At 32.1% G+C, this 16,127-nt stretch overlaps 1 protein-coding gene across 1 annotated transcript in view; it reads left to right on the top strand.

Annotated features, from left to right (window-relative positions):
• The window catches only part of POLK (DNA polymerase kappa), an 88,238-nt gene that overhangs the window by 40,099 nt on the left and 32,012 nt on the right, over positions 1–16,127 (top strand). The window contains exon 4 of the mRNA XM_051992110.1: positions 5,004–5,156. Within this exon, the coding sequence (XP_051848070.1) occupies positions 5,004–5,156 (153 nt within the window). The remainder of the gene's footprint in view (positions 1–5,003; positions 5,157–16,127) is intronic.

The raw sequence follows: 16,127 nt of genomic DNA, 5'->3' as shown, positions 1-16,127 counted from the left end.
TCTCTTTATTTCATTTTGGGAAAAATGGGATGTAGAGATATTAACTTTTTTAGAAAAAGATTTTTTTCTCCTAAATTTTAAAGCAAAAAAAAAAGTTTGATTTGATTGAAATATCAAACATGAAGAAGCTCCATAGTCTTAAGTAATTTACTTACTATGTAGAGAGAGAACCTACCAAACAAATAATACACAATATATCTCCATATCTATAGTAATTGAGAAGAAAATTAAATAAAAACAAAATATATATTACCCATTATGTTGTAATATGGAATTTGATATCTAAAATTAATGGATTTCTCTTTTGCATGTAACATATTAGGCTGAATTACATATAAGAAAGTTGGAGCAGAATTTGTTTCAAAATTAAAAGTGTAATAAGGGAAATGGAAGGGAAAAACATTAAAAGAATTTCAATAAATAGTTTATAAAAGCAGTACTGTAGCACTGCTAAATAAAGGCAGATAAGAGTTCAGATATGGGTGACTAAGTAGAGTTATAGGAAAATGGAATGTCTGATTCAGAGAGGGAAGTGAAATTTGAGAAGGTTTCCTTTTGGAAACTATTAAGACTCACTTCCACTGTGGTGATATATGCAGAGGAGATCTCTTAGTGTAATATGTGAATAAAAGGATTTTCCCTAATGGACAGACTTTTAAATTTAGCTTTTATTTATTACCATTTCGCTTTCCAGAAGGTGACACAGTGTTAAAATTTTTCAAGTATCCCACCCCTCCTTCTTCTGACTATCATGTGTCATAATTTAATTTTCTAGATTAATATGTTGTGTATGTATGTGCATATATATTTGTTCTTAATCTTAATCAGTAGCTTTTAATTACTAAAACTTTATTTTCATATTTTTAAAACAATTGAGAAGCTATTTGAAAACAATTGTTTCAGCAGCAGCTAGGTGGCACAGTGGATAGAGCACCAGCCTTGAAGTCAAGAGAACCTGAGTTCAAATTTGATACTTACCACTTCCTAGCTGGGTGACCCTGGGCAAGTCACTTAACCCCAGTCGCCTCATCAAAAAGAAAGAAAGAAAAGAAAACAGTTGTTTCATATTTGTTTACATTTATATATTTTTTTATTTTTACTAAAAGCCAATCTTCTCAGGAACTTCACAACTGTTTTTCTTTTTTAAATCTAGTTTTAATGTTTCTCCTCATAAACTTATTTGTTCTCTAATTTCTGCTCATTTTGTTCTATTTATCTATTCATTTATTCTTTACATAAAGATTTACTGAGTGCCTCCTTTTGCTGATTGCTTTGGTGTATACAAAGATTAGTAAGACACAGCTCCTGCCATCAAAGTTTGCAGTATCTAGTAGGGAGAATGATATGGTCACATAAATAACTAACATTCAAATTAGAATGTGATAAATACCTTAAGAGAAAGAAAAACGATTTCCTTAAATTTTTAAATTTTGTTTTGTTTTGTTTTTCATTAAAGTTGCTCCCCTCAACTATCCCCACTTCCCAGATTGAACTGTTCTTTGAGACAAAGAAAAAGAGCAGACTATCTTATAATCTGTACGGCATTCGCTCCCTGTTAGTCATGAGTACCCAGAATAAAACAAAATGTTTGGGAGTTCAGAAGAGGGAAATATCTCTTCTGACTTAATGCATCAGAAAAGGCCTCATCAGTGACATAGTATCTCACTGAATATTGAAGGATTAGGATGTTAACCCTGAGAAACTGGGAAGAGGGTGTTAGTGGAATTGTTGTTTGTCCTTCATTTTTGAAGAGGATTGTGACATCAGCAGGGTGATGCTATGACATGCAAGTGAATTGGATTGAAGTGAGGGAGGGCTGGGCAAGTTCACCTGCCTCACTTTCTCCTCCAGAGCCATCTGGAGTCAGTGGCCATATAGATTAGGAGGAATGGAGATGGCCCTGGATGCAGAGAGAAACTTTGGACTTGTTAAACTCAAGTCTTCAACAATCTGTCTCATGTAACTGAGGCCACATTCATTCTGTGATTAAGGCTAAGTAGTGATTGAGGCAAAAAAATCTCCTCTTTCACCTACTCCAAAAAAAAAAAAAAATAAAGGAATGAATGAATGAATCTGGGAGAGGAAGATCCTCATATTTTTTGGCCAAAGCAGAAACGGGATTACATGATACTATGCTTTTCTTCACTAGTAGATATAAGCAAAGAATAACAAAGGATTTATTCTATTATTATTGTATCCATGGTTGTTTAGTTGTTTTTTTAAATCAATTTGTATCAAAGTAAAACTGAGTTAGTATCCTGAGAATTCATTGACAGTTATAATCATACCTTTTTTTCTTTTTCCTCATAAAAAAATTTCCTTAGTTTGGCAAAGAAAGGAGATCTGAGTGCTATGTAATCCTAATTTTAAGGAGAGGGTATTGCTTTTGTATGCGAAAGGGAAGAAATATGCTTTTGTAATGAAAGAAGTCATGATGTGTTTTGTGACATGTTTCTGGTTTGTGTGCCAGATTAAAGCTAAATCCAAAAGAATGATGTCCTTGCCAAATGTAACCTAAAAATCGACACAGTTGTTTAGTTTCTAAAATTATTTCTACTAATTCCCACATTTATTAATGTCATAATGAAGATTTACTTATCTGACAAGTATTCTTCATAAAAAACTATGGTCTTAACACTGCGTCATAACTGCATTTTTCTAATTAATCTTGCCAAAATTAGTTTAGGGCTTTACCTAATGTTCTTTTGGATTTGTGTCTTTCTGTGCTTTAAATTATGTTTGTCCTTTTTCTTCCCTTTGGGAAACTAGTGACAGGAAAGGAACAAAAACAAAAAACCCAGTAGTAAGCATTTAATGAAGGAACTTTCTTAAGAATAACTTTTGATTTTCAAAATATATACAAAGATAGTTTTTAATACCCTTGCAAAATTGTGTTCCAATTTTTTTTTCCTTCCCTTATCCCCACCCCATCCCCTAGATAGCAAGAATCCAATATATGTTAAACATATGCAATTCTATAAAGAAACTTTCAATCACACTGAACAAGCAGGCCCTACCAAGAATATTGCAAGAGTAGACTTGCCCAGGCTAAGTTCTCATGCAAACTTATTTGTCATTGTGATAATAATACAGATAGAAGGTAGGTATAATCATAGATTTCTAGTTCTTTTCAGAACATTTTTTTAAAATTCTCAGATTTATTAACTCCCATGTTGTTTTTATTAGTATCACTTTTCTGTTATTGAGCTTTAAAATTTTTGCTTTTTTAAATGAATTTAAGTATTAGTTTAAAATTCTTTATAGTCATCTTCTTTTCAACATAATCTCAAAGAAGGGGCTTCATTAATTCATACTCAGCAGATTGTGATGCAGAAAACTTATATTTCTTATGCCTTATATTTCTGCCTATATTTTTAAGTTGATCATTTTAATTGAAGGCATTAAATTCTGAGAGCTCTTTATCTTTTACATAACTGTCAAGGAAGATCTGCTAATAACTTAAATCATCTTTGTATTTCAATAAAATCTTTTTTTAATTGTATTTTGAGGAACATTCTATAAACTCGGATATCATTATTGCTAACATTGTTATTGGAAACTTAATTCTTTGCACAGCACAATATTTATAAATTATCCGATGCTTTGTCTTGTACTAAACTGTATTAGAAGCATAATTTTTAAGAGAATAATCATGTTTCTAATACACTAGAACATAATTGAGTGAATTAATTCCTTGTGTTGAAGTATATTAAAGCAAGTTTTTATCTTCCTTTTAAGAGATCCATTCTGTTAAGAATAGTTTCCAACAACACCAGATTTTTTATTGATATATTTTTTATTACTATCATTTCATTTGAATCTTTTCCTTCTCTTTTTCCTGTCTAGCAAGCCCTCCTTTATAATAGAGAATAGCCAAAAAAAAAAAAAAAAAAAAAAAAAAAAGGGAAAAGCACTTGAGTAAAACTAGTCAGTACATCAATTCTGATATAAAGTCAGCATATGCAATATTCCACCATCTTTTTTCCCTTGCTTATAAAGGACTTGTTATATTTAATTTTTTTCAAGAATGGGAATTTAGCTTTCATGTAGAAAAATGGTACTGCTCTTCAATATATGGTTCCATTTTGCATTCACTTTCTATTTTCTCAGTTGAACTTACAGTTTATATTGATTGTCTATACTGAAATGGGAATACTGAAGGAATGGAATATCAATGCCTCAATTTTATTCCTCTTTTTACTTCAGTCAATCACTACTTAATATTAAAATGCCAAACTGGTTTAGAACATGATAATTGATCTATTTTTGGAAGTCATCCTGAATTTTGACTCAACTGCTGAATCAGTATTGGATACTGTTTATGCAGCTGTTTATTCCAACACTGTTGTGGGAATGGCTGGATGCCTTTATAGTAATCACATATCAATAATTTATTCAGCTTCTACCCTGCATAACTCTTTAAGTATGCAGATTTTAAATCGGCTATCAACATTCAGTATCCATCAGTTGCTGGTGATACTGATACATCACTCACATTTGGAGAAAGGAACATGGGTTTTGTTTTTTAATTGTGGCAGGTCATGATGCAAGGAAATCCTCCTCCTCTCCCCCCAAGGGAATAAAGGATACTTTCTTCAGAACATCAATAATGCGGAAGTATGATTTGTGTAGCTTCAAATATATAATAGGCATTATAGAAGGTATTCTACAATGATAGAGAAAGGACTACCCCTTAGAGGGAAGAAGAGAATTTGGAATTTAAAAAAATTAAAACTTGGAAAATAAGGAAAATAATAATTTGGAACTAAATGAATAAAAATTTAACTTAATTAAAAAATAACAAAGCAGTCAAATAATAGAGATTGCATAGCAATTGAGATACAACAAGATATTATCCTCAGGTTCTGAATATACATTATGGGTATTCTTTTTCTGTTGACTCGGATTTAACACTTTTTTACTAAAAGTAAACAATATGGTGGTGCTAGCATTTTGCAGTCTCAAAATATGTATTTAAAGTGTTCATCTTTTGTCCCATTAAGGTTGACAAGCTTGCAATGGAGTTGGAACAGAACCGCAACCTGTGCTGTACTATAATACACATTGACATGGATGCTTTCTATGCTGCTGTAGAAATGAGAGATAATCCAGAGCTGAGGGATAAACCCATTGCAGTAGGATCAATGAGTATGTTGGTAAGTAAAGATCAAAGAGAGAAAAAATATCGCAAAGTCAAGCAAACTTCCTATAAATTAAGTATATGACACAATTTCTAGTTCTTTCCATTCCAAATTACAATTAGATCCCAACTAATGTGAATATTGAATCCTGTGAAGTTGTGGCATATATTTAAGTTCACACTATTTGAAGTAATAAATTGTATTAACATGATCATAACCAGTCCATTGGAAATAGACAATGTGAATTTGATCTCTCTACCGCACTCATTATTTGAACCAATCAGGACCTGGCTGTTTTTTGTTTTTGTTTTGTTTTTTCTTAGCAAAATATTTTTCTTTTTTATTTAAAAAATAAATCTTTTTTTTTATTTTCAAAATATATGCAGAAATAATTTTCAACATTCATCCTTGCAAAACCTTTTGTTCCAAATTTTTTCTCTCCCTTCCCCCCACCCTTTCCCTAGAAAACAATTGATCCAATATATGTTAAACATATGCAATTCTTTTATACATATTTCTACAATTATCATGATGCACAAAAAAAAAAAAATCAGATCAAAAAGGGGGAAGAAATGAGAAGAAAACAGAAAGCAAACCAACAACAAGAAGGTGAAAATGCTATGTTGTGATCCACATTCGGTCCCTGCAGTCCTCTTTCTAGATGCAAATGGCTCTCAATCTTCTTGTTTCTATGTATAATGATCTCCTAGTTCTACTCATTTCACTTAGCATTAATTCATGTGAGTCTCTCCAAGCCTCTCTGAAATCATCCTGTTGGTCCTTTCTTACAAAACAGTAATACTCCATAATATTCATATGCCATAATTTAGTTAGCCTTTCTCCAATTGATAGGCATTCACTCAGTTTCCAATTTCTTGCCTTTACAAAATGGGCTGCCACAAGCATTTTTGCACATGTGGGTACCTTTCCCTCCATTATGATTTCTTTAGTATATAAACCCAGAAAAACCACTACTAGATCAAAGGGTATGCACAATTTGATAGCTCTTTGGACATAGTTCCTAATTGCTCCGCAGAAAGGTTGGATCAGTTCATAACTCCACCAACAATGTATTAGTGTTCCAATTTTTCCCACATCCCCTCCAACATTTATCATTATCTTTTTCCTGTGATCTTAGCCAATCTGAGAGGTGTATAGTCATATCTCAGTTGTCTTAATTTGCATTTCTTTGATCAATAGTAATTTAGAGCATTTTTTCATATGACTGGAAATAGTTTTAATTTCTTCATCTGAAAACTGTTCTTTTCTTTGACATTTATCAATTGGAGAATGGCTTGGATTCTTATAAATGTGAGTCAATTCTCTATATATTTTAGAAACTCTCTATATATTTAGAAACTTATCAAAACCCTTGGATATAAAAAATTTTTCCCCAGTTTTCTGCCTCCCTTCTAATCTGCCTGCATTGGTTTTGTTTGTATAAAACCTTTTTTAACTTAATATAATCAAAATTATCCATTTTGTATTTCATAATGTATTCTAGTTCTTCTTTGGCCATAAATTCCTTCCTTTCCACAGAACTGAGAGATAGACTATCCTTTGTTCTTCTAATATGCTTATAGTATCATTCTTTGTCTAAATCATGAACCCATTTTGACCTTATATTGGTAGAGGGTGTTAAGTATTGATCAAGGCCTAGTTTTTACCTTACTATTTTCCAATTTTCCCAGCAATTTTTGTGAGATAATTCTTATTCTAGAAGCTGGGGTCTTTGGATTTATCAAACACTAGATTATTATAATCATTGACTATTGTTTCTTGTGAACCCACCTATTCCATTAATCATCCACTCTATTTCTTAGCCAGAATCAAATGGTTTTAATGACTGCTTTAGCAAAATATTTGAAATAAAAAATTTGAAGAAGGGAAAGGCAATCTCTTCTTGATTTCTTACTACTAAAGTCATTGTGAAACATTGTGCCCTTCAGAATTTGTTTATCTGAAATGAATGTCACATATAACATTAATTGACCAAAAAGTAGTTTTAAAACTACAATGGAAACTGAGGGGATGTCCATGAGTCAGGAAATAGCTTAAAAAGGTGTGACATATTCATGTTATTGAATACTTTCATCCTGTAGGAAATGATGAAAGGTATGACTTCACAAAAATTTGGGAAGAAGTAAGAAGAAAAATTATCAGAATTTTAAAAAAATTTACAAAGTAATAATAATGTTGTAAAGATAAATAATTTTGAGACGTAGCCATTCTGATCAACATAAAATGACCAATTACAATTCCAGTTCACTCATGATGAAAGATATTCCCTGTGCATAAAGAACTGATGGACTTAGAATATAAATTAAAGCAAAACTTCTTCTCTTTTCCTGTTTTTTTTTTTAAATATGACTAATAGGGAAATTTGTTTTGTATATACATATTTGTAGTGAGTTCTTTTTTTTTTTTTTTCTTTTTTTTTTTTTGTTTTTTTGTTCTCAATTGGTAAAGAAGAAGTCAGGGGGAAAGATTTTGGAACTGAAAAGATTTAATTTTTTAAAATCCCCCCCCAAATAAACTAAATGACCAAAGAAAAGAAAACACATACCCCAAATACACTACACAACAATAATAAGAATCAACTAAGTTGAATGCTAGATGCTAATATGATTTTAACAAATATATAATGTAACTAAAACTATTAAAATACAAAAAGTAATTCATTTGGGAGAGAGATCCTGAAAAACATTTGTCCTGAGCGTTTTTTCACTGTCCAAGATCAAATTGCTTTTCATTAAGAGGGCTTAAAGTAAATCTGATTCAAGTTAGTATTTGTGTATGTATGTTGCAATCTGCATCAGTGGGAGGACTCCTACTTCAAGTTCCCACACCAATGAAATCATAGTGTCTTGATATTTTATCTGTATACAAGGTAAAATGGTTCAGAGTTCCTAAAAAGACACATAAGTACAGCTTTTAGATAGCATTTTTGTATTTTCTTTCTTTTATTATTACTGGTTTATGTTATCCTCTGATAGGATCTATGTAGTTTGAATGCTAGGACTCTTTCATTCCTGTGTTTGTTCACCAAACCATGGCATATAGTAGATAATGCTTATTGAATTTTATTTTTAAAGAAAGATATTCCATAATTATAAGTGACACATTTAAAGAGATTAAGCAAAAATTAACACTAATAAGAAAATCAGAAGACCAAATAAACAAATCACAGAATTTAGAATTAGAAGGACATCCATTCTCAGCATCCATCTTTTCCAATCCGTATATGAAAGGAATCCCCACTTTCATATGTCCGACAAATGATCTTGCAAATTTCTGCTTAAAGACCATGTAAAAAAGTAGAAAACACTGTTTTTCAAGAAGGGCACTCTCATTCGCCAGGTCTTTTAGTAGCTGAGAATTTAGTTTATTTGCATTAAGAATCTTAATCATTTTGGTACTTCCTACCTGTTGTATTGCAACTCCCTATTAGCCATTTCTATTCTATTATTTCTGCTAAAAGTCATTTTACTCAGTAGGAAAAAAACTCAAATAAGAAACGAGCAATTCATGCTTCTCTTTATTGCCAGTTATTGTCCCATCCATCCCTAATTGAAGTCCTTTCTTACTTCCTTCTTCCTTTTACTCCAAATATAACTTTAATTTGTTTTTAAAAGACTAACTCCAAAACATTTATTATTTAAGAAGAACTTAAAGAAATCATAGGAAGAAATTTAAGCTGAAATTAAAAGATGCTTTTTAAAAGATCAAGAAGAAATGTTGAAGAAAATGAATATAGAGTATAATAAAAAAACTCAGATAAAAATTCTGTTGAAATCAATAGACAGCAAGTTTCTCATGGCAGAGCAGAAACATTTATACAGTGCTTTAAGATATGCAAAGCACTTTACAGAGGATCTGGCATGCTATGATCCATGGGGTCACAAAGTGTCAGACACGACTGAACAACTCAAAACCAAAATCTCATTTTATCTTCACAACAATTGCGAGAGAACGGAGATAAACAAGGTTTAAGTGATTCATCCAGAAGCACATAATTATTAAATCTCTAAAGCTAGATTTTAACTCATATATTCCTGACTCCAGGCCAAGCACTGTCTACTGGAAAACCTAGCATCTAGAAATATATTTCAAATCCCACCACCATCTTCACTAGATTATATAAAGAATCAGAAAATTTTCATGTATAAGTGACAGATCTTGAGGATCAATCATGTAGCAATCTCAATATTACTGACATTCCAGGATAGATTGATATGATAATATATATGTAATAATAATTATATTATATATGTTGTATATAATTATAAAAGAAATGAAACACTGTATCCTAGAAAATAATTTTTAAATACCCAGGAGTGACCTAAAGAATCTATAATAATGTAAACAAAATACATATAGTCAATTTCAATTCAACAAATATTATAGATGGTTACTCTGTGAAAGGCACTATGCTGGTTCTATGAGCTCAAAGACAGAAATCAAATAATTCCTATCCTCATGAAGTTCACATTTTACTGGATGAGGCAACAGGTATATGATATGTATTGTTGTTCACTTGTTTCAGTCATGTTCAATTCTTCATGTTTCCATTTGCACTTTTCTTGGTAAAGATACTAGAATGGTACTAACACCATACACCAAGATAAGGTCAAAGTGGGTTCATGACCTAGGCATAAAGAATGAGATTATAAATAAATTGGAAGAGCATAGGATAGTTTACCTCGCAGACCTGTGGAAGAGGGAGGAATTTATGACCAAAGAAGAACTAGAGATCACTATTGACCACAAAATAGAAAATTTTGATTATATCAAATTGAAAAGTTTTTGTACAAACAAAACAAATGCAGACAAGATTAGAAGGGAAACAATAAACTGGGAAAACATTTTTACAATCAAAGGTTCTGATAAAGGCCTCATTTCCAAAATATATAGAGAATTGACTCTAATCTATAAGAAATCAAACCATTCTCCAATTGATAAAAGTCAAAGGATATGAACAGACAATTCTCAGACGAAGAAATTGAAACTATTTATAGACATATGAAAATATGCTCCAAATCATTATTAATCAGAGAAATGCAAATTAAGACAACTCTGAGATACCACTACACACCTGTCAGATTGGCTAGAATGACAGGGAAAGATAATGTGGAATGTTGGAGGGGATGTGGGAAAACAGGGACACGGATACATTGTTGGTGGAATTGTGAACACATCCAGCCATTCTGGAGAGTAATTTGGAACTATGCTCAAAAAGTTATCAAACTGTGCATACCCTTTGATCCAGCAGTGTTACTACTGGGCTTATACCCCAAAGAGATACTAAAGAAAGGAAAGGGACCTGTATGTGCCAAAATGTTTGTGGCAGCCCTGTTTGTAGTGGCTAGAAGTTGGAAACTGAATGGATGCCCATCAATTGGAGAATGGTTGAGTAAATTGTGGTATATGAATGTTATGGAATATTATTGTTCTGTAAGAAATGACCAGCAGGATGAATACAGAGAGGACTGGCGAGACTTACATGAACTGATGCTAAGTGAAACGAGCAGAACCAGGAGATCATTATATACCTCAATAACGATAATGTTTGAGGATGTATTCTGATGGAAGTGGATCTCTTCGATAAAGAGATCTTTAATTGATCAAAGATGGACAGAAGCAGCTACACCCAAAGAAAGAACACTGGGAAATGAATATAAACTGCTTGCATTTTTGTTTTTCTTCCTGGGTTATTTATTCCTTCTGAATTCAGTTCTCCCTGTGCAACAAGAAAACTGTTCGGTTCTGCACACATATATTGTATCCAGGATATACTGTAACCTATTCAACACATAAAGGACTGCTTGCCATCTGGGGGAGGGTGTAGAGGGAGGGAGGGGAAAAAATCGGAACAGAAGTGAATGCAAGGGATAATGCTGTAAAAAATTACCCTGGCATGGGTTCTATCAATAAAAAGTTATTTAAAAAAAAGAAAAAGAAAAAAAAAGATATTAGAGTGGTTTGCCATTTCCTTTTCCAGTTCATCTAACAAATGAGGAAACTGAGGCAGATAGGGTTAAGTGATTTAACCAGAGTCATACAATTGACAGGTGTCTGGGGCCAGATGTAAATTTGGGAGGATGAGCCTTTCTGATTCCAGGTTCCAACTAGCTACCTCTACAACATGTATACAAGTAAATATATAGAAAATACATGTAAATTAACATACAGGAGTATAAGAATGCTAACAACAGTTGAGGGTAGAGAAATCAGGAAATACTTATTGAGGATATTCTAGAAAGTAAAAAGTGTTATGTTGAAGAAAGCTAAGGTTTTTCCTACTTAGAGATAAAGAAGGGTTCCATTCTAGATTTAGAAGATATTTATACAAATCTGTAGACAAAGGACAGGGAATGTTGTATATAGGGAGCAATTAGTAGGGCAGTTTAACTAGAACAGATAGTGTGTGAAGGGAAATAATATAAAATAAAACTAGAAAGGTAAGCAGGAACTAAATTGTGGGAGACTTTAATTGCCAGTCTGAGATTTTAACCAGAGATTCTTGAGTAGAGAAATCTGGCCAGATCTTTGTTTTGAGAATATTATTTTGCATAAGCATGGATTGGAGAAGGAGAAAGACTTGGAAGCAAGGAGCCCAGTTAGACTATTGTAATAGCTTAGGTGAAAGGCAGAAGCAGTGTAAGTGGAGAAAAGGGAACAGATACAACAGAAGTTATAGATGCAAGATCCACAGCTTATTACATTTGAGCAAATGTGAGGGCAAAGGGAAAAGTCAGCAAGTATGACTCCAAGATTGTTAACCTGGATGAGAACCTAGTGATAACATCAACAAAAAATGTTTGGAGAAGAAAAAATAAAATGAGTTCTATTAAAAGGGAGAGAGAAGCAATAAAGAAGGATAAGGCAGAGAGGAAAAGTATGAATCAGATACTGAATTCCCTGAGAAAGGAAGAATAACCTGGAGGCCAGTAGGATGATTGTGACAAGGAGTTGGACTGGGTAATGAAGTGGAAATAAATCCAAAAGAGATATTATTGAATTGAATGAAAGGAAACTCTGAAAGTTGGAATAAAATTGTAAGAATATGTTTACTCTTCCTCCTGGTCTAGAACCAGATATACATTATCTTCTGCAAAAAGTCAAGTTTCAGGAAAATGGAAAAAATAATTAAAGATAAAGTCTAAGACAATTTAGTTTAAAAATACAGGCAGAATCCAGAGGCTTTAAAGGAGTAGAAGAACTGTACAGATATAAAAAGTGTATAGGAATGGTAGTAGCTAGGAGATCACTCCTTGGTACTTAAAATTTTTTTTTCTTTGAAGCACAGGGATAAGAAGGGTGCATGACTGGAATTTGTCTGCCATAGGATGTGGAATGACCTGTTGATAAATATCACCCCTCTCCTGAGATTCTGTAATGACAGCATGGGAGTCAGTGTGGGCTCTTACTGACTGAAACTCTCAGAAGATGACTAACTCTTGTGATTTTCAGTTCTAATATCTAAAAGACAAAATTCATCTAGAGCCTTATTCCAGCCCATAGCCTGCATACATTTCAGGGATGTTACTAGTGTGATATTCATTGTCCTTTATTTACCTATGTCCTCTTCTCCCACTATTTTAGGTATACTATCTTAGGGTTTAAGATGACTTAGAGTCCCTTTTGTAGCAAGTATTCTGATGCTCCTAATAACACAGGGACAGTCTTGAAGAAACTTGGACTCTTTCAGAGGTTCTTGACTTGGAGTCCCTGGGATTCTATAGATACAATGGTTAGATTTCAGGGACCCTGAAAATTTGGATGAGAAAAAAATACGTCATTATTTCAATATAATTGTTTCCTTTATAATACTATGTATTTTATTTTATACATTTAAAAACATTCCAAGAAGTGATCTATTGACTAGACTATCAAAGAGGTCTGTGACAAAATAAAGATTAAGAACTAAGAGAATTCCCTTTGCTCTGTCATTCAGAGGTTAAGGCCTATATTCAATTTCCTAGATACATTAAAATCCAACTACAAAATTACTATGATAAGGAAAGAAATATTTCAGTCTGCTAAAAGAAAAACCAAAGAACAATAACCAGGAAAATAATAAATTTTTAAAAATATATCTTAATAGTATTTTTTTTCCAAATATATATGTAGTTTTTCAACATTCACTTTTCTAAGATTTTGTGTTCCAAGTTTTTTCTCCCTTTTTCCCTTATTTTTTCCCTCCCAAGATAGCAAGCAAGCAAATATTAGACTTTTCAAGGGAAACAAGGGATAAATGGGAATGGGGGGAGCTCCTGGAATTCAACATAGACAGAATTAAGAAGCCTGAGCCATAAACCCAGAACAGCAGGCGATTTAAAAGCAAGACACTGACACTAGAGAAACATTTAGACTAAAAAGTTTGCATAGACTTGTATAAAGTCTCTTGCCAAAGTCTTTAAAGAAGTTAGTCTCAAAAGTATTTGAAATTCACACTTAAATCAGGATAAGCTAAATGTGAGCACCTTCTGAATATTATATTGGTTAAATCTGTATAAATGCTTCTAGAAGATATTTTAGAGAAATAAGAAAAAATGAAACAGAGATAGACAATCCTACACCCTCCCTAAATCACTAATCAATGTTTTGAAAAATATTTCAATGTTTAATCTATATTGGAGGGAATGGGGGAAGAAAGGGAGAAAATTTTGGAACACATGATTTTGTAAAGGTGAATGTTGAAAACTAATTTTTTATATATTTGGAAAAATAAAAGGCTATTTTTAAAAAGCAAACAAATTTTTAAAAGGTGAAAAAACATGTAAAATATTATTAAGAATATTTAACATTGTATTGTTCTGGGATGACCAACTGTAAATAATTTTGCTATTCTCAATAGTACAATAGCACAATCATCCACGACTACTCTGAAGGACTCATGGTGAAAAATCCTATCTGTACCAGAGAAGGAATTATTTGTTACTGAATACAGATTGCATCATTTCATACTTAATTTTTCTTGAAGGTTTTTATTTTCATTAGAGTGGGAGCTCTACATTTTCTGTCACAACTTGACTTTGAGCGAAATGTGTTGTATAATTTCACATGCAGTTTCTTAATCGTGGGTGGAGATAAGGGAAAGAACCCTAGAATTCAAAAAATTTTTAAAACGTGTAAAAAAAAATGTTTTTGTTTTGGAATGTGACTGGGGAAAAATTAAATAGATAAAATTTTAAAAATAGAAAAAAAATCTAAAATAAGAATATTTAACATTGTGGAAGTATATTTAAGAATAGCTACGAAACTACTTTAAAATTCACTGTAGAAATACATACATATGTAGCTGCCAGTTTATAAAACACTCTCCTACTCTGCCAAAAGTAATTGCTGTTACTTATAGTCACAGCATATGCTGAATATTTATCCTTTGTAAAAATGTCTGCTTTCTTGATGTGGTATAGAAATTGGTTTCTAATTTAATGATATTTGAATCATCTTTAAACTCATTCAAATAATGTTCTAGTGTGATAAGTGATTCCAAAATGCCAAGACTGAATACCGAAATTACTTCATTCTTTCACTTGCTACAGAAAAGTTCTGCTTTAAGGAACTTAGTGGAAATCTCAAAATTATAACCTAAACCTTGTTATTCAATGTTGTTAAAAATTCATTCCTGGGGCACTACAAGTACAGGAGTTCATATCAGCATGTCTTTTCTATTCTTCTGTATGTTCAGCTGTCATAGCAACCCCATCAAAATCATTTTGTGCTTGCTTATATGAACTACTTTGTGTCCTTCTAATGTGTCCTGTACAGTTTGTTCCAATTTCTCTCCCACACAGCCCCCTTCCACTAATGTGAGCATAATGCTGTTGTGAATACTACAAAGACAAAAAGGTTGTCAGAAAAATATGGTAATTGATGGCAATTTGGTCTTGTTATTACAGCCTTATTGATCAGATCAAGGGCATTCATCTAGTCAGGAAAAAAAATAATTTCTCCTCTTTCTTTTCAATTCAGACTTGCATTTCTTTGATTCTTCATTGAGATTGAAAACACAGTCCATATTTATGATAGTGGATTTTATTATGTGAATATTTTTCTCTTCTTTGGGCATAACATTTTATTTCAGTTAGGCTGATAGCTTCCAAATGACCCTTTTGTGCCAAACACCTTTCCCAAGTCTTCTCTCTGGCCCCCATTCAGAATTTTATCTATCAGAAGAGATGTAACCTACTCTACCTTCACAGCTGCTTCTTAGAAAAAATAACACTAAGAGATGATGCCATATAGGACAAATAAGTTCTATACATTTCTACACTTTATCGTGGACATACAGAATTTCACCTGAGGACAGGTATAAATAAAGGCTTAGTATGTCAAGATAAAAACTTTCTGGTGATAACTCAAATAAGCTTATTTGTACCTTACCAAATCCCAATAGCATTTCCTGTATCCCAGACCTTGAGTTCATATTATTAAGTATGAACAAGCGTCTCTAATTTTCAAATTCTCATAAATGACTAGTTCAATAGATCTCAACATAATCAAATATGAAGATTTATTTTTAAAAAATTTTTAATTGAAGGGTTATTTTTTAAACTTAAATACCATAGTATTTACCATTTCCTGGTATTTTCATATACATCCCTAAATTGAACCTTCTCTTATATAACAAAAGAAAAACATAAACAATTATGCAAAACCTAGTAACAAATGAACAAATATGATTCCATTCTATACCTATTTACCACTCTACCAAGAAAAGGGAAATGTTTATCATTTTTTCTTAATGATAATTGCATTTAATTTGAGACCAGCTACCTTTTAGAGCTGTGCTGTATTATTAAAATCATTGAGTATATTTTCCTTGTTCTATTTCCTTTGATCTGTAACAGTCCTTACATATTTCTAAAAAATTCCTCATATTCCTCAATTCTTATAGAGCAAAAATGTTCTAAAACTGTTCTATTAAATTCACATATCACAACTGCTTTAGTCATTCCATAATCTAGACCATTACTT

This window comes from Antechinus flavipes, chromosome 1 (assembly GCF_016432865.1).
Source record: "Antechinus flavipes isolate AdamAnt ecotype Samford, QLD, Australia chromosome 1, AdamAnt_v2, whole genome shotgun sequence".
Classification (NCBI taxonomy): domain Eukaryota; kingdom Metazoa; phylum Chordata; class Mammalia; order Dasyuromorphia; family Dasyuridae; genus Antechinus; species Antechinus flavipes.
The sequence above is the reverse complement of the archived record's forward strand: the minus strand, read 5'-3'. Positions and strand labels throughout refer to the sequence as shown.